Source organism: Suncus etruscus, chromosome 5 (genome assembly GCF_024139225.1).
Source record: "Suncus etruscus isolate mSunEtr1 chromosome 5, mSunEtr1.pri.cur, whole genome shotgun sequence".
Taxonomy (NCBI): domain Eukaryota; kingdom Metazoa; phylum Chordata; class Mammalia; order Eulipotyphla; family Soricidae; genus Suncus; species Suncus etruscus.
The window spans coordinates 20,436,449-20,455,901 of record NC_064852.1 but is presented as its reverse complement, the minus strand read 5'-3'; the positions used below and the strand labels follow the sequence as shown (position 1 = coordinate 20,455,901).

The following is a 19,453-nucleotide window of genomic DNA, read 5'->3' as shown; positions in this document are numbered from 1 at the left end:
TGGATAGATAAGTGGTTGGTGAGTGGATAGTGGATTGTTGTATTAATTATTTATTATAAAGTCCTAGTAGTGAATGGATGAGATGGATGGCAAGGCCTTTCTCAGCCGGTCCGGCACCTGCAGCCCTTATGGCCTGGCGGGTCTGTAGGTTCAGGGTGATGGTGAAGAAATGATCCACAGACAGTCAGATGAAGTTTCAGGAGACATAAAGTTTTATTACAAGGCCCTAACTGCCATGTACATATTCCTCACGTGGCCTCTAAGCAAACCAGCCTATCGGCATCCAATTTGTATTTCTCCTCTATCTGCTGCATCTTCCTTCCTGCTGCTTCTGTCTCACCTCTCCCCCAGGCCACTCTAGTTACCAACCGCAGGCCCCTTCCATCTGTGGGAGGGTCTCCTTTTCCAGGTGAAATAGTCAGGAATTTGGGGAGGGGGTAACAGTGGATAGTGGATGGATGAATAGGTGGGTAGATAAATGGATGGTTGGACAGATGAAAAGGCAGATGGACAGATAACAAATCAAAGGGTCCTTCTGGTCACGCTCCCTGTTGAGTGTGAGAGCAGCTGCAACCCCTGCCTGTAGCCAGCCCCGGCTCAGAGCCCAGCATCCAACAACCCTGTTCTCCATTCACACAGGGTCCTTCTGGCCCTGGACTCCCAACGACCTGGTTGCGGAGAAAACTGAAGCTCAAAGGAACATGGAGAGGCCGGGGAAGGGGCAAGTTGGAAGGACACCAGGGAGCAGGACCAAGAGCATGTCCCAGCTGCCACCAGCACAGGGATGGTGCAGCCTCCCCCACAGCTCCCCGTGCTGGAGCATTTGCCCCAGATCTGTCTAGGGTCCAGGTCGGGAAGCCTGGAGTGGCGGAGCACGGGTTTCTCTCAGAGGTCCCCTCATGGAGGGACCCAGGCAGAAGCCCTAGACACTGCCCAGTGCCAGCACAAGGGTCCCTGAACAGGTTGCTTCCTTGAACCCAGACTCTCCCCAGGTTTGCATCTCCCAAGCTGTCCTGTTCAGTTGTCACTCCGAGAGATGGGAGAAGGGGGCTGAGCTGAAGTCCCTGGCACCTCCCACCACCACCAACACCCACTGTCCTCACCAAGCACCCCAGTCACATTGGAGAGGTCCAGCCTGACCTTCAGGAACCTGACACAGACCAAGGTATGACTATGAGACTTTGGGGTCCCCATCTGGGGGAGATGCTTGGCCGCTGTCCCCACTGGATGACAATCCAGGAAGGTTCAGAGGCATCTCCACAGATGAGAGGTTGGGGGTGGCCTTGTCCCCTGAGTGGAGGAAGCCCACAGGGCAGTGGTACAGTGCTGCGGGCAACAGCAGCTAACCCTACTGTGCCCACAGCAGGCTTCACCAGCTGATCCCAGAGCACATGCCTGGGGAGGGTCTCCTGGATCTGTCAGAAGCGTGACCACGGCTAACTGTGGACTGTGGCAGGATCCTCGGGTCCTGAGTACACAGGATGGGCCGGGACCAGGCAGGAACACAGTCTAGCTGCTCTGAACAGCCTGGCAGGCAGGAAGATGTTTATTTTTTGTTAGTTTGTTTTTTCTGTTTTTGTTTTTGGGCCACACCCTGTGGCACTGAGGGGCTACTCCTGGCTCTGCGCTCAAGAATTACTCCTGGCAAGCTTGGGGGACCATATGGGATGCGGTGATTGAATCCGGGTCTGGCCTAGGTTGTCCGCATACAAGGCAAATGCCCTATCACTGTGCTATCACTCTGGCCCCAGCAGGCAGGAAGATGTAAGGAGCAGTTCAAAAGTGCCAAGAACATCAAGTCCAAATTCTCCCATTTATGGCAGGGAAACTAAAGCCCATCGAGGAAGCCACGAGGGGACGGGCTCAGACCACCTAGCACTCCTGCAGAAGGTAGCTCAATGCCAGGGGGCCTGGGACACAGCTCCCTCACTCGACAGGGAACACTCAAAGACTGGTGCTAAATGCAGGCTAATGCAAGGCCCCAGTTCTGATCCCTTGCATTGCACAATGATAGGGTGACAGCTACATCCCAACAAAACTTTACCTGAGGAACCAGACACCCACAGCTGCCATTTTGGGCCAAAGCTCTGCCAGGTTGTCATCTAACTCCTTCCAGGCCTGGCATTCCTACCCCACGCCCAAATCCTCAAACCCCCACAACCCCTTCTTTTTTTTTTTGGTTTTTGGGTCACACCTGGCGGTGCTCAGGGGTTACTCCTGGCTGTCTGCTCAGAAATAGCTCCTGGCAGGCACGGGGGACCATATGGGACACCGGGATTCGAACCAACCACCTTTGGTTCTGGATAGGCTGCTTGCAAGGCAAACGCCGCTGTGCTATCTCTCCGGGCCTACCCACAACCCCTTCTAAGAACCGAGGTGTTGTACTGCAGATGTCTATACAGCCTATTCTCACCAAGGATTCCTATTCCGGCACTACAGATATCTACACAACTTGTTCCCTCCAAGCCCTGCAAGACAACTTCCTCTGTCCCTCCCTAACAGCTGAATGGAAGCCTGGAGGTCATGACCAAGGCAGGGCAGGGTCAGGCAGGGGCTGTCTGCCTGTGAGACTGCTCAGACAGGCGGGTTCAGTCCTGGGCTGGGCTCCCTCACAGCCCCCACAGGGCAGTTAGTTCTGAGGGCCTGGGGCCTGGGGAGGAGCATTGGGCCTACTCAGCGTCTGTGCATGCTCAGTGTCTGTGCATGCGGCCCACCAGACCCATGCAGGCTGCTCTCCCAGTGGGTAAGGTGTGTCCTGACCAAGGGTGATTTAGTGATTCATGGCCCCCAGGCATCCCAATCCCAGGAGTGGCAAAGCCAGGAGCCCCGCCCAGCCCTGCTGCACCACAGGGATCCACCACTGAGCCCTGAGAGACAGAAAAACACTCCAGGGCCCGGAGAGATAGCACAGCTGTGTTTGCCTTGCAAGCAGCCGATCCAGAACCTAAGGTGGTTGGTTCGAATCCCGGTGTCCCATATGGTCCCCGTGCCTGCCAGGAGATATTTCTGAGCAGACAGTCAGGAGTAACCCCTGAGCACCGCTGGGTGAGACCCAAAAACCAAAAAAAAGAAAGAAAGAAAGAAAAACACTCCAACAGAAGCCAACCTGGGAAACCCACCAGGCAGCACAGCCCAGAGTCCTGCCAGCTTCACGTCTGGTTCCCAGCAGGCCTAGCATTCCCACCACCTTCAGCAACTCCTCAAACCCTCCAGAGCCCCTTCAAAGAACCGTCTACACAGTCTTCTTCCCAGGACCCCTCTCCTGCAGAAGACCCCTGGTCTGCAGGGACCCCTGATTACTGAGGCCTGCCACTCCAACATGGGCCCAACTGAGCGTGACAGCCAGATCCTGGCCCCTGCCCCTCTCCAACTGCATCTCCCGAGATGTCCCTCCTGGTCAGGGGGTGCCCTAGACACTGGTCAGGCCCACCAGGGGGAATGGAGACAGTGAGGCTCTGCCCCCCCCCCACGTGACACTGGACCTCAGTCTTATCCCTGAGCCCCCATTTTTAGCTGGGACCCTGAAACCCAGTGGCTCCTATCCTCCACCCTCTCACCATCCCAGGCTCCATGTTCCCCCCAACCCATGGCGTTCTAACTCCTCAGGATAAGGAAGATCTACCCAGATCTGGGTATGGAAATGGGGGAGTTGGGTGTCTGGTGGGGGTCACACACATCATAGCTGGTGACCCCCTTGGCACCCAGGAAACTGGGAATATTCAAGGCACCTGTGGTGGACACAACAGTTCTGCTCCCTGCCTCATTTTCCCCAGCACTATGCTGAGCAAGAGGACAGAGCCAGCCCGCCCTCTCCCTCACTGTGTCTAATGAGTATACAGCTACCTCTCCCATTGGCACACCCAGAGGAATTATGTTCAATGGGCACATAACAACCTCCCGTGCACGATGCCCAATGAGCGTACAGATACTTCTCCTGCCTCCAAGATAAACAAATAGACTGGAGAGAAAGTACAGTGGGGAGGGTGCTTGCCTATCACACCAGGTTCAATCCCAGGCATCCTATACAGTCCCCAGTGCCCTGCCAGGAGTGATTCCTAAACTAGAGCCAGGCATACGCCCCAAAGCACCACCATGTGGGTCTGAAACAAAACACAAACAAGGAAAAACGATGAAGGCGTCGAGGGCAGAGCTGAGCCCCACTGGGATCTGGATGAGCGGCACAAAGTCTTGGCAAGAACCCTGTTGACCCCACTGACTGTGCTGACCTCCAACAGGCCTGTTTTTTCTAGAAACATAAGGAAGGAGGCAGGGCTTCCATAGCTGGGTGCATGAGGGAGCCCCACCACTGCCCACCAGCATGGCAGTATGCCAGCCCTTAAAGGGTCCATGGCTTCACTGGAAGATGTCCTCCAGCTTAGGTGCATGGTCTGTTTCTGCTCAGCTGGGGACCCCTGACCCGACCATGGTGTGGCTCCACTTTGTTCCAGATCACACAGCAACCATAGGTCTGCCATCTAGGTGGGTGACGGTGCAAAGGCAGAGTCCCAGTCACCAGCCCCATCCTTGCAGGTACCAGCCCCACAGGTTATACCCCAAAAGGGCTGCAAGGGGGGTTCAGGGAAGACCCAGGAGTATCCCAGGATGGGAGCAGCTCTGTGGTGTCCTCAGATGTGACCCAGAAGAAGCATCTTCCTCCCAGACATGGGCCCATATCCTCCATTCCTCCTCCAGGGCCTGATCACTAGGATGGGGATCCCATGTCGGGCCTGCTGCTCTGGGGTCCACACACGCACTGTGAGACTGTCATACACAGTGGCCTTGGGGATGGGCTGGGCCTGGAACCACCAAGAGTGTTATCAGTGTCCAGATAACATGCATTTCTGTCGCCCTCAGCCCTGAGCACCCCCAGAATGAAACATTCGGAAGCACTTTCTGGAACAGTCCTGATCACAAAGTAGGGGCTCCCTTAAACCCAGAATAGGTCTATCTGTCCTGAGGATGGAGATGGACTCCAGGGGCAGGCCCAGGCCTGGGCCCATTTCTCCCCACTTCAGTGTGGCCCTGGCAGCTCAATTCCTGTCTCCTTACCAGATTCTGCCTGGTGCCACACATAAATGCATAGGCACTAACACACAAGCACATGCAAGAATGTAGCATGCACATGCACTAACACATAAGCACACGCACTTACACACAGGCACACACTAATATAACTGCACTCATTCGCTAGTACATACACACAGGCTTACCACCCCACGCACATACATGTATGTGCAAGCATATATACACACCCCTTGGCCAGGGTCCCATAGACCATAACATAACTTGGGGCTTGCAAGGGGGCAACACCCTGTTGTCCCCCAGTCCTTCCAGGGCCTTGCAGTTGAGTTGGGGGTTTGAGTGGTCCTCACACCCAGCCCAGGTGCCATGCCAACCCAGGGCATTGGTTCTGCCATAAGGCGTCAGAGGCCACTGCACAGCCAGTGTCTGAGTCCCACCCGCCAGCCTCTCACAGGACAGAAGAAAAGGGGCTCACTTTGAGGGCTGGGCAATGCAGTCACTCTCAACCCCAAGAAGCCCAGGATTCTACCGGTGTGGAAGCTCAGATGGGAGCTGTTCTGGGAACTAATTAGACATGAGGGTACAACATGCCTTCGGTGTTCATCCCTGCACCCTGATTCAACCAGAGAGGGTCAGGTCACCCTTGACTCCAGTGGGCGTGCTCATGGATGGGAGAAGCAGCGCCACAAACCAGGCAAGACACCCCTGGCGTGAAGTTCACCCTAACATTCTCCCCCACCCCAGTTCCCCCCACGTTTTCTCTCTCCTCTGCATCCCACACTGCTGCCTTCCAGCTCTACGCAGACTGCATCCTAGGGCACTGGCAGGGACAATTAACCAATGAAAATTTAATTAACTGTGGGTGCAGACAGGAAAATGCAGTGCAGGGGAGGGGAAGGAGCCCCAGTGTGGGCACCAGCACACAGTCTGCACAGTATCCGTCCACAGAGGGACACAGTGGCTGGGTGTCATTATCCAGGGAAGCTCGGCTGGCCCTAAGCTCCCCCAGGCTGTTCTGGAAGCCTTCCAGACCGGTTGGAGCAGAAACCTAATATATCTTATTTGCAACCTTCGCCCTGGACCTAAGGGGAAATACCGGGGAGCAGTGGAAAAGGAAATCTCCACCCCACCCTCTCTCCCTGCACCTCCACCCCACCCTATTTCCCTGTCCCAGGGTGAGGGAACCTATGGGGAGAGCTAGCCAGGCCCCAGGGTGCCTGCAGTCCCCATAGACAGCTCGCTCAGGGGCCCATAGCACAGCAGAGCAGGACCTGTCCATAGGGCTGCTGCACATTAAAGACACCCCACTTACAGCTCAGCTGAGGTTTCTCAAGGGTTCCACGTGCCCCAGCAGAGACCCACCCATGGGAGATCACCGCCCAGCACTCTTCTTGGTCAGAAACACTTTCTTTTTTGGGGGGCTGTGTTGGGCCCCATCCAGACATTTTCAGGGCTTATTCCAAACTCTGTACTCAGGAATGCAGTTATCTCAACATTCTTCCTGTCCCCCATCCCAGTTCACCCCTGTTCTTCTGGGGGCACTCTGGGGACCCTATGAAATACTGGGGATCAAACCCAGAGTTGGCTTCATGCAAGGCAAATGCCTTTCCTGCTGTGCTAGCGTATGGAGCCCTGATTCAGGAAACACTGATAAGCAAACCCTCTCTCCTCCTCTCTGCACTGCCCAGGACAGAGCACAGGGCCCACTCAGATCTAGAAATAAATCCTAGCCTGGTAGGTCAACCCCAGAGGGAGAGGAGACCACCCCCAGGAACTCCAAAGGATGTGATCAGCTCCCTGCCAAAGTCTTAGGGAAGGTTCCTGACTCTTGGCTGAGGGGGGCTCCTGCCTGGCCTCCAGAGGAGAGTTCTGGGGCTTTCACTGCCTCACTCCCTTATCCTCCCACTGAGGTATCTATGGAGAAGTCAGGACATGGAAAGGCCATGGACAGATGGATGGATGATGGGGGGGGGGTGGAGGACAGAGGATGTGTGCACCATGCATGGGTGGATGGCTGGAGAGATGGATGAGTCAGTGCATGGACCATGGATGGAGAGACAGATAAGGGGAAAAGGGAGGACAGGTAGATGGATGGTGGGTGGATGGATGGATGGATATGCAGATGGGTGGATGGATGAATATGTAGATGAGTGGATGGATGGATGGATGATGAATGGATGAATGGATGAATGAATGTACAGATAGATGATAGATGGATTGGAAAGTGGATGGAAGATGGATGGCTGGTTGAGGAAATGGCTGGATAAATAAGGGATAATGCATTCACGGTGGCTCATTGATAGGTAAGTGGGTGGATACCCAAGAGGGAGAACAGAGAGATTTGCACTGCAAATCCCTGCCCAACACGGAGAATGGATCCTGGAAAGCACCAACACTACTCTGACCTGGCACAGTACTCCGTGGGCAGCAGAGCATGTACACTCGGGCAGGAAGCAGGCAGCTATCCCCATGGGAACCTTGGCACCCCTAGGCCTACATGCCAGACCTCAGCACTCAGATGGGATGGACAGGACAGTTCCAAAGCCCGCGGGACATGGTGCAAAGCTGCAGGGCTCTGCTGGGCTCCATCTGTCAGGGGTCTCCAGTCCCCGGGCATCAGAGTGGAGGATTAAACAGACTCCCCTATGGGAGCTCCCATGGAAAAAGTGAGAACAGTGTCCCAGCTGTGGCTGCAGAGCTGGCCTGGCACAAGGCAGGCTGGCACATGGCAGAGAGAAAGGCAGGAAGGAAGGAGATGATGCGATCAATGGGCTGGCGAGTGGCACCCACGTGCCCCAGTTTCCAAACTCGGGTACAGATTCTGGCCAGGGACATGAGTGAAACACTTGTGGGGGGCAAGATGACATGAGCCACATGTGCCAGAGGGTACCTGTGCCCCTCACTCTGGCCATGTGAGAAAGACCTGGTAGCCTGGCGTCATCCAGAGCCCAGCAGCCCGGGCACCGTGCCATCTGCTCATGGCCTCCAGCCATGTAGCCCTATCTACATTGCAGCCTCCAGCCCTTGCAGGCATTGCCGACAGCTGGCCCAGCCCAGGATGGGGCCTGAGGGGCTGGGACCTCAGGGGACCTCTGCGTTAGTACCCAGGCCTGACAGGTCCTGACATGCCACAGCTCCCACCCCTCACAGTGACAATGTTTACAGTGTAGATGGGGTCATGCCTGGCTGCCCATGAGACCAGTACACCCCAGAGCTGCTGGCACTGGCTGAGGGTGTGAAGAGCTGGGGTGGGGACGGGACACAGGAGAGTTCAACTCCAATCAAGTGCACCAGTCTTAGCAGACTGAGGGAAGCTATGGGTCTTGAGCCCACCTGCATCAGCCAGACCATGGGCATCAACTACCTGCGGACATTTCTGGGTGGCAAAGTGTGAGCTGTGGGGGCTGTATGAGACACGTGGATTTGCTTTGTGTGTCAGAGAATGAACGTGCGTGAGTAGGCAAGTCTGTGTATGTCTTGTACATGTCTGCGTGGCTGTGTGTGCAGAGTGTACATGAGGAGGTGAGTTTGTTTTTGTTTTTTTTTTGTTTTGGGGCCACACCCAATGTGTGTGTAACATTGTAACACTCACGGGTTACTCCTGGCTCTGCACTCAGAAATCACTCCTGGCAGGCTCGGGGGAACATATGGGATGCCGGAGATCGAACCCGAGTTCGCCCCAGATCAGCAGCATGCAAGGCAAATACTCTACCGCTGTGCTATAGCTCCAGTCCCTATGGGGGTAGGTTTGTGTGTTGAGCACATGTGGGTGTATGTGGGTGCATATATATGTGTGGGGTTGGGGGAGGAATACATGTATAAAAATGGGTGCACACATGTTTGTGTGGTCTATGCACGTCTGGGTGGAGATGTGCGTATACATGTGTGGGTGTGGGTTCCATCACATGATCCTGGAGCAATATAGGACCTCCTCCTGCTCCATGGAAGGTATAAGAGGTGCTTGGAGGGATCGAAGCAAGTAGTAGGGCTTTTGCCTTGCACACGCTAACCAAGGACAAACTATGGTTCGATCCCCCTGCGTCTTATATGGTCTCCCAAGCCAGGAATGATTTCTGAGCACATAGTCAGGAGTAACCCTTAAGCGTCACCAGGTGTGGTCCAAAAACAAAAACAAAAACAAAAAAACAGGTGCCTTGTAGGGAGGTCCCTGGTGCCTGGGAGAGCAGAAGGCCTGTGCTCCACCCAGGCCTGCTCAGGCCCTTGGCCAAGATCCTAGTATGGACACTACACAGCCACAGTGGGACGGAGCAGCCTCTCCCCATGGCCCATTCAGCAGGGGGCAGAGTGGGGGAACCTTGGCCCCAAGTTGCAATGGAGTGTGCAGGGACGGCAGGTGGTATCGTATCCCTGGAGTCAGTCATGTTCCTGGGTCAGGCTGTCCCTGGAGACAGCTCGTGGCAGCTCAGCTCTGGCCCAGCCTCTGTGTCACCAGCACAGCAGTAACCACAGGACACTTTCTGAGGCTATACACTTGCAGACACATCTGCCACACAGGATCCTTATCACCTAGAGTGACAGGGGGCGGCTTAATCCCTGCAACAACACTGCTGAGTACCTGGGGCCTGGCCAGGGACCCTTTCTGGAGGCAGAACAGCACCTCTGAGGGAGCACCCAGGGAGCACACAGAGACAGAGCAGGTCAGTGCTGGCCCAGCTGGGGACTTCACTCACCTTCCCAAAATCCCGGACATCGAAGAGGTCAAAGGGGTCGAAGAGGTCACAGCTACGGAGTCCAAAGACATCATGGCAGACTCGGAGGAACGTGCGGATATTCTTCAGACACAGGAACTGCAGACACAGGTTAGGGGGACAGGTCAGGGGGCAGCTCAGGGGGGCAACTCAGGGCTGCTACCAGCCTGCGCATCCCATGCACACCTAGATTTCACCCACAACCTCGCAGGGGACAAAGCAGGGGAGCTAGAATCAGCACATGTTAGAACATGCATGCATGTAGCACAGGCTCCCATGCAGAGCACCATGAGAGCACATATGCAAGTCTGTGCACATTACATGTGAGGACACATGTGTGCATGGTGCTGCATGTATGGGGGCCCTGAAGTCACGTGCACAGGCATACCTCTCCATAGGCACTTTGCACACGCACATACACTTTACCAGATACTATACAGGTAATGGGGTCCAAAGGACAGCCCACAGGGGCACAAGGGCTCCCTGTGTGACCCTGTCCCGTCCCGCCCCAGGAGAGGCAACTCCCCCATAAGCCCTATGGACTTTGTTCTGTACACGCCACCTTTCCAGCACACACCCAGCCCAGTAGCATGTGGGGTCAGGAAAGGGGATGGAGGGACAGGACTCGGACGGAGGCTGGTTGCTGGCTGAGGACTAGGGGCAACCAGGCCTGCTGCTAGCCTTGAATCAACCACAGTGATGCCCCCAAGCTCCCTGGAATGATATCAGGGTACAGGTGCGGGGGAGTCACATGCTCCTAAAACACTTCATTTCCAGGGCCAGAGTGATAGCGCACAGCAAGGAGGGATCTTTCCTTGCACACAGCCGATCTGAGTTTGATCCCCGGCATCTATAGGGTCCAGGATTCCCTAAGGAGTGATCCCTGAGTGCAGAGCCAGGAGTATCCCTTGAGTGCTACTGGGTGTAGCCCCCAAACCAAAAGCCAGAAACAACAACAACAAAAAAAGCCTTTTCTGATGGTTTCATTCCCTGGATGGACTGTGGTAGTCATGGGAGGCTCAGGAACAAGCCACAGCCCACGCTGGGCTCCCTGTCTAGGCTCCAGACCTCAGGGGCGAGCGTGGCCCAGGGCCAGGAAGGGCCGGGCCACAGTGAAGCCGCCTCAGTGGTTGGGCAGTGTGCTGTGGAGCACTTCAGGGGAGTAGACCAAAGGGGAGCTGGGGGGCAGGGGTGCCCCACCAAACATGGCCTGCAGCTGGAGGCAGGAGAGATTGAGGGACCTGTCAGGCCTCCTAAGCTGCTCAGGGCATATCCGGGTCATAGTCCAGGCGAGAGTTTCCCGTAGCCCACACCCCCTCCCCAGCGCCTCTATTTTCTGCACAACCCAGCTCGTCTCTAATTTCCACCCGCTTGTTTTCCTTCCTCCACCCATCTTAGAGCTAATTACATGGCTTGAAACCATCGTTGCTGGGCTGGGCCAGCCTCCTGCTACAGAGCAACAGCACCCGAGAGGAGGGGCCCTGGCCCTGCGTTGCCCCAAGGAACCCCTCTCTTGCCCCCCCCCCTCAATCTCCCTCTGGCCTCTGAAAATCAGCCACGGATGAGGCTGGGCTTGAGAAGGAGCTGGCATAAGGGGTCTGCTTGCGGCCCCAGGGACTCTCAGTTATGCCCGGCGGTCACTCTCCCTGCAGTTAAGAAAACTAAGACCTAGGAGCCAGAGTGGTGATGTAAGCGGTAGGGCGTTTGCCTTATACACGCTAACCTAGGACGGACCACAGTTTGATCCCCTGGCATCCCATGTGGTCCTCCAAGCCTAGAACGATTTCTGAGCACGTAGCCAGGAGTAACCCGAGTGTCACCGGGTGTGGCCTCCCCCCAAAAAAAAGAAAACTGAGGAAGGGTACAGGACCAAGGCAATCCTCAGCCCTGGCGGAGGTGGGGGGCTCTGGGAGTGAGCCCCAAGGCACGTCTCACCACAACTGAGTGCCTGTGGGCAGGGCCCAGCTCGAAGCTGATTGCATGTCCCATGGGTCTGGGCCAGTGGGCACCCAGCTGTGTCTACAATTCCCAACCAGGCCACACTAGTCTGTGCTGTGACACAGCCTGGCCCTGAGACCGTCCCAGACAGAGGGAGACCACTGAGGGCCCGGGTGTCCTGCCTAATACAGAGTAAAGGAGGCCCCAAGTTTCACAACAGTGGGGAGCATGCCTACAGCTGACTGTGAGGTAAAATCCAGCTAGAAGGGCTGTTCAGGAGTCAGCCCAGGGGCCCAGGAGTGGTATCTGTAAGGACTGAGTGGTCAGCACTCACAAAGGACTGAGTGACAGCATTCATGGAGCACTGAGAGAAAAGCACTCAGAGAACTGAGTGAGAGAGCACTCATGAGGGACTAAAAGACAAGCACTAATAGAAGACTGAGTGAGAAGCACTCAGGAAGCTAAGTGAGAAGCACTCATATGACCAATACTGAGTACTGAGTGATTAAAAACTCAAAGCGAGGGGCCAGAGCAATAAATAGTACAGTGGTAGTACAGTGCATTTGCCTTGCACACAGCCAACCCTGGACAGACTCAGGTTCGATTCCTGGCATCCCGCATGGTCCCCTGAAGGCCTACTAGGAACAACTTCTGAGTGCAGAATCAGGAGCGCCGCAGGCCCCCCCAAAAATCAAAGGGAAGTTCTTCCACCTGAGACAGATGGGAACACAGAGACTCAGAACTGTGCAGGGGAGGAACCACCTCCTGCCCCCATGCTAGGAGCCCCTAAAATCACCCTTTGCCAGCCCCTCACCATGTAGACCCCATAGGCCAATCCATGCCCTGGCCAGGCCAGATGCTATGGACCAGCTGGATAGTGTCCCCCCCCAGCCCAAACAGACCCCCAGGATCCCACAAGGCCCCTTGGCCCACACTCATGTCCCACCCCCACTGCAGTGGTCACTCCGCCTGGGGTAGCAGGACCCTGAAAGGCCCAGTATGGGCAGCCCAACCTGGTGACCCACCACCAGGGCTCCCTGCCTGCTGTCATGGGAGGGAGGAGCCTCATTCAGGGCCATGACAGGGTGGGAGATCAAACAGGAGAGGTACCTGCCTCCCTTCCTGTCACCCCACAGGGTCCCCATCATGAGCTTCCTACCCCAAAAGGAGTGATTCCTTGAGCACAGAGCCAGGACAGGAGGAAGCCCTGAGCACTGCCGGGTGTGGCCCAAATAGAAACAAAAAATTAAAAACACCCCTGAAATCTTTGGGTGAGGCAAGGGACCCCACCCAGGTGCTTTCTTGGGAATGCATAGCCTGCTGAGTCTGCAGCTCGGAATGAGCCTCCATCCACCCCCACCCACCCAGGGGCTGAGGGAATGAATTTCTTCTTCTCTTTATGCCTGTGCCTCCCAACTCGGTCCACAGGGGCCTCATTTCCATGTAAGAGACGCAGCTGCCGAGCTGCAAAGGGGGGCAAGCCTGCAGCCAACAGCTGACAGGAGGGTCGCGCACTCCCCCCCCCATTTCATTTCACAGAGCCTGGCTGAGTCTGGGGGCTGGGAGGTTTCTGTCCACCCCCCACCCTGCTTACCTACTGCAAGGCCACCAGCCAAACAGGCCACAGACCATAAGGGGACAGTTCAAGGGACACTAGGCCCAAGCTTCCTTTGCCTCTTCTCACAGGCACATGCTGGGCCCATTTCTACCCAGGAGAGGGACATGGGCAGACAGGGCGTGTCTCTGCTCTGTGAGAGGGGGTGCAGCTCCAACCACAAAGGCTCAGTGCCTTGTGCCACACTGGGTTGCCCCGAAGCAGTGGACTAGAAGCTGAGACTTCATGGTCTCTGGCCCTCGCTCTGGGGGGATGCAGGAGATGTGGATCCTTCCCCCTTCCCCAGAGGAGACACTGGTGCCATGGGCCATCACACAGACCAGTGACCAGCAGACACCGACATGCTGGACAGGCTCACTTGGCCGTGTACACGCATGCAGGCACATGCACTTAGGCACATGTATGCAGTAAGCAAAGCCTGACTGATAGGCACCGTCAGGCTGGCATCGCTGAGTCCACTACACACACTCACATATATACACATGCACACAGATGCATAGCCACACATGTATGTGTGGCTGCAAATATGTGCAAACAGACATAAACATGTGTGTAAACATGCATACACATGTATACAAGCACAGATTGAACAGAACATGCACACACATCAACAGGCACACACGCAAACCCTCTGACTAGTGCCATGAGGCAGCTAGCAGGAATCACAGTGCTCAGGGATCACACAAGTGGGAAGGCAGAGCCAGATCTGCCAATCAATGGCTGCTTCCCTCGGTTCCCTCTGACTTGGTGCTCACCCTCAGACATAGCCTGGCCCCCTGCTGGTTTATGGCAAATGTGGATTACTATAGTGCTTCCAGCCCAGGCCACATCCCATCCGCCACATCAACGGGGCTGGGTCCCCTCCATTCACAGCACAGGCTACACAGATCTGTCACCCTGGAAGCCCCGGGAGCCATGTCCATACAATGACCAAACTGAGGGTACTGATTGGTCCATTGCCACAGGCCTTCCAGAGGTTCGCCAGGCTATGTGGGCATCACAGTGACTATCTCCAGAGCACTGAGCCAGGAGTGGCCCAAAACTGCTTGCACGGGGCCGGCGAGGTGGCGCTAGAGGTAAGGTGTCTGTCTTGCAAGCACTAGCCATGGAAGGACCGTGGTTCGATCCCCCAGCATCCCATTTGGTCCCCCCAAACCAGGGGAGATTTCTGAACCCTTAGCCAAGATTAACTCCTGAGAATCAAACGGGTGTGGCCCAAAAAAACAAAACAAAAAAAAACAAAAAAAAAACTGTTTGCAGACTCTGGACAAAAACAGACAGAGCAAGGTTCAGGAAGCCCAGGACAGAGGTGGCGCTGGCAGCCCCACTGGGCCCAGGTGTGGGATCTCATGTACGTGAGGGACAACAGAGGAGGTGTGTGAAGGTGAAGTAGTGGTGATGTCTGTGGAGTGCAGGGATATAGGGATGCCATTCAAGACAGATGGTAGGGGAAATTGCCCTCCCCAGCACCCAGGAGCCGCTCCTTCCAGGGCCCACACAACCACCCTGTTGGAACCAGGCTGCTGTCCGACCAAGCCTCAGAGATGCGGAGGGTGTGACCTTCGAGGACCCTGATAACACGTCAGCCTAGGCTCTGGGGCTGAAAGCAGCAAGAACCAGGCTCAGTCCCACACACCATAGCCCAGGGGTCACGCCCCGTGTCCAGCAGTGCGTGAAGGAAAAACCAAATCAGAGGCCCCAGCCTACACCCCACTGGGGAGAAACTGGCCCCCAGAACCGGCTGCAGCTGCTTCACACGGCGCAGACTCGGGGGGAGCTGAACTGTGGGGTGTCAGCAGGATCAACACCCCAACAGGGAGCTCTCGATTTCCCAGAGCACTGACCCTCTGCCCTCTCTGCCCCTCTGCCTCTGACACCTCTCGGCTGTCGCCCGGGAAGTCCCGGGCAGGAAGTTGGACTCTGAGCCGATGCTGGGAATCTCCACACAGCAGTCGCTTCCTTGTTCCAGGGCAGCAGCTGTGCTGCCTAGCCCCCCCCCCAGACTGGGGTCAGGAATGTCCCCCACAGCTGCCGACGAATCCTGGGGTGGGGATGGGTGGGGCAGGACAGGGCAGCAAGGGGTCACAGGGAGCTGGGCGGTCCCCTTGCCCTCTGCCCAGCTCAGGGAGGGGCTGTGTCACCTCGGGCACAAAAACCAGGGGTGGGAACAGAGATGAGTGGACAGATGGGGGACAAAGATGGGGGGATGATAGCGCAGAGATGGGGACAGTATGGATCCTCCCCATCCTTCAACCTCATCTTCGACTACCCACTCCTGGACCCCACTAGGCAGCCCCTAAACTCCCAGAGACACCCCATCTGGTCCATTCCCTCGGGGAGTCGTTATTCCGGCTCCTGGCTGCGCAGAGGTGCTCGGTGCCGGGGTTATTTTGGGGAGTTGAGCAGGGCAGACACGGGAAGTGAGAGGGCAGTGGGGCGGATCCACGGGTCAGAAACCACCCCCTCCTCAGCCCAGCTGCACACGCAGCTTCAGGCCCCAGACCAGAGCAGAGCCCAAGGATGATCCAGAGAAGAGGAGAGAGATGCCTGAGCTCCAGTGAGCTCTTTTCTGGGGCTCTATGCCAGGCTGATACAGAGCGTCCCCCCCAAGACGGGTCAGCAGGAAAAGGAAGCAGAGGGCAGTTTTGGGGTCCCACCAGGGTGAGGAGACCCTAAGGGGTCCCACAGGTACCACAGTGGGAACTCCAGAAACACATGCCCTTGTGGGGTCCTGCCCAGCTGAAGGTTCAGATAGACACTCAGGGATGTGGGGGCCACAACTGTCCCACCAGGAGGGGCCCAAGGCCAGGTCACAGGCAGGACTAGAACCCAGAACCCAGAGACTATAACTTCCTCCCATAGGCACACGGCCGAGGGGGTGCAGACCCAGCACCTGAAGTACTCCCCAAGTGCTCCCTATACTGCATCTCACATGCTCCCATGCTCTATCCCATAGTGTTCCCTAAAGTGAACCTCACAATGCAACCCACAGTCCTCCCCCAAAGTGTCAATGGTGCTTCCCACAGTACTTCCCCACAGTGCACCTCAAAGTGCTCCCCACGCTGATCCAGGAGTCAAAGTGGAACGTGGTGGCATGTGACATGCATATGTCAGACCCCCAGCACATCTGGCAGGGCAGGCACCAGGTCCCACCCCCTGCCCAGCTCAGCAGCCACTAAGCTCAGAGAAACTCCCAAAACTAACAGGAGAGAACCCCAGGAGAAGCAGATAGGAACACCCATACAGGGGTGCTCCAGGTACACTATGTGGGAGAAGAGCCCCGTGAGCTTTCATCCAGGGGACCCCCAACCCAGTGCCAGCCTGATGTAGGTCCATGCAGGGTCAGGATGGGCAAGTCCCCAGCAGCTGTCCTGGGGACCTGAGACATCAAGAGTGTGGAGGGAGGGGAGAGCCCCCAGCACCCCTGGGACCACCATTTTAGGGCCTCTGGACCCTGGAAGCGGCCAGTGCAGTGGCTCTGAACCATCTGTGAGTGCCTCAGAGAAAGCCGGGTCCATCCTTGGGTTCCACACAAAGCTGACTCAGAACTCCAAGGCCCAAATGTGGCACCCCTCCCTATGCTTGCTGCCCACCAGGGCCTCCCCCTAAATCCACCTCTCCCTGCCCCCCATCCTCCATCCTCCACCAGCACACATCTGGGTCTCCCTAGACCCCTCCATGCCCCAGCACCTGGGCCAAGCTTACTGCTCCATCTAGTCTCCTCTTCAGCAAAGGCATCACCTCTGGGCTTACCCCATTTGCACCCCCCCAGAGAGACCCCAGTCTCCCCGAGGGTCAACCACTCCTGGGAAGCAGCTGCTTCATAAATGTTCTGAGAGCCTGCAGGCAGCAGAAAGATAGGAGGAATCCAGAAAGGCTCTCTGGAGGAGAGGGGCCTGAAGAAACTATAGAAAGGTCCTGGAAGCAAGTCAGTCAACAATACAGTGGGGGCCCTGAGGGTGTATGCGCAGGGATGCATTCATGTGTGGGGTGCGGGAATGAGGGGGATCATGGTGTGAACATCACTATCACCACCACCACCACAGCCCAGGTGGCAGGTGGGCTCTAAGGTCTGTGCTCTGCAACCAAGACTCGGGGACCTATTTCTGACCCACCAACATGAGCTGGGATCTGCTGTCCTCAGGGTCTGAGGAAAGGGGACAGAGGCTCCCTCACACCCACCCTAATGAGGACACTCTCCTCCCCACTGAGGGGGTGCGAGGAGGTAGGAGGCACCCCAGGGAAAAAGTAGAGCCCGTGGGGATGAGGGTAGTACTGGGGGGTACAAGGGTCCCCATGCATTGGGCGCAGAAGCCCCTTTCACACATTAGGTGAGAAGGGGTGGGTCTCGCACCTCCAGAATGGGAGGTCCCCCTCAATGTGGGGTCCTCTGGGCAGCCACTGGGAGGAGCAGCGGATATGAGGTCGCCATCCAGGAGGCACAGGGAGGATATCAGGACAGGACCACGGCATGGGACTTCCTGGTGCAGGCAGCCAGGGAGAGGGGCGTGGAAACTGCCAGACTGCTCTGAGCCAGCCCCACACACACATACACCCACTCCTTTCCCCTCAAAAACCCCTTTTGCAGCTCCAAGTGGGATAAGCCAAAGTCAAAGCTGGCTGCTGGCATCTGTCTCTGCCTCTGTCCCTGTCTCAACTGTCTCTTTCTCACTGTTTCTGTGCCTATCTGTCTCTCTGTCTCTGTTTACTGTCTCTGTTTCTTTTGCTCATCTCCATCAAGCACAACCACCCCTGGCCTGAACAGTAGCATGCAGGATGGGTGTTGGGAGCTGACTGTCCCCCAAGCCAGGTCCATGGTCCAGCACTCACCCCAGGAATCCAAACATGTACACAGCTGGGGTCCCTTGCCTCCCCACAACGCAGAGGCACCCTGTGTCCTCTATCCAGCTTCGGGGTGATGGGGCAGCGTCTGAGTCCCACAAGGCACCCATGATCCGCTGAGACAGGGAGGACTGGTTTGGGGCTCGGGGACCACCCCTGCATGCCTGAGTCCCAACACATGTGTCCTGGCTCTGGGGCAGGATGATGACACGCTGGGCAGGGTGGGCAGTGCCCAGCTGGGGTAGGGAGTGATGAGCCTAATTCTTCCCATAGCCCCCCAAGTCTTCCCGAAACCCACACAGGCCTCACCCCTATCAGGGGCCAAGAAAGCAGGGTGCAGGGCCTGGGAATCAACGGTCATCACAGACTGGAGCAACTCACAGCCCACATGCCCAAGGGGGGCCTGGACAGCACCATGGACACTTCTATGCACAGGAGGCAGCGAGAGCTCCAGAGGCAGCCAAGAGACGCCACCACTAGTCCCCCCAGACCTTGTTTCCCTATTCCCACATGAAGCCCAGGAGCTGCAGGTGCAGATGTGGTGTGGACACAGGAGGATGTGAGGGTCCTCTCTGAATGGGGGACATGGTCGGTCACCCAGATGGATAAGGGGTACAGGCGCCTTGATATGAGACACATCCAATATGAATTATTGGACCCCAGAGCAGACTGGGGATGGGGCCTCCAGCCACACACTAAGCTTGGGTGCCAGCCACACACCCATTTCTGTGCTGCTGGGAAGTACCCCTTTCTTATGGCCCTCCAGGGTATCCACCCCAAGAAGGAAATGTTCCCACCTCAGTGCCCACCTGAGCCTTCGCATGGAACCGAACCCTTGGGGTGGGCACCCTGGCACAGGATCCCCGAGTACCTGGCCTACCCGGGGCCAAACAGCAGGAGCAAGCAGCCAACTCTGCCCAGCCAGTGCCACATGGACCCCCACAGCCCAACCAACTGACCCCCATTCCCATCTCTGCCTTTGAACCACATCTGGGCCCCAGACTCCCTACCCAACACCCAAAACCAGAAGGGGCCGGAACATTCTGTGCAAAGAGGAGCCCCCCACTCCCGGTGCGTGGTAGCCCTGACAGTGAGAGGGGTAGCCCTTTACCCCTTACCTTTCACCGGGTTTAAGCTGAAATGATAGCACAGTGTTAAGGTGTTTGTCTAGGATGTGGGCGAACCGGTTTCAATCCTCAGCATCCCATATGGTCTCCCAAACCTGTCAGGAATGATTCCTAAGCACAGACCCAGGAGTAACCCCTGAGCACCGCCAGGTGACCCAAAACAAAAACAAAACTTTTCACCTGGGCCCTGAGAGATAGCA

At 56.5% G+C, this 19,453-nt stretch overlaps 1 protein-coding gene across 2 annotated transcripts in view; it reads right to left on the bottom strand.

Moving 5' to 3' along the window:
• The window catches only part of VAV2 (vav guanine nucleotide exchange factor 2), a 52,186-nt gene that overhangs the window by 29,211 nt on the left and 3,522 nt on the right, over positions 1 to 19,453 (bottom strand). For both annotated transcript variants that reach the window (XM_049773753.1, XM_049773751.1), the window contains exon 2: positions 9,714 to 9,830. In XM_049773753.1, coding sequence (XP_049629710.1) covers positions 9,714 to 9,830 — 117 coding nt within the window. The remainder of the gene's footprint in view (positions 1 to 9,713; positions 9,831 to 19,453) is intronic.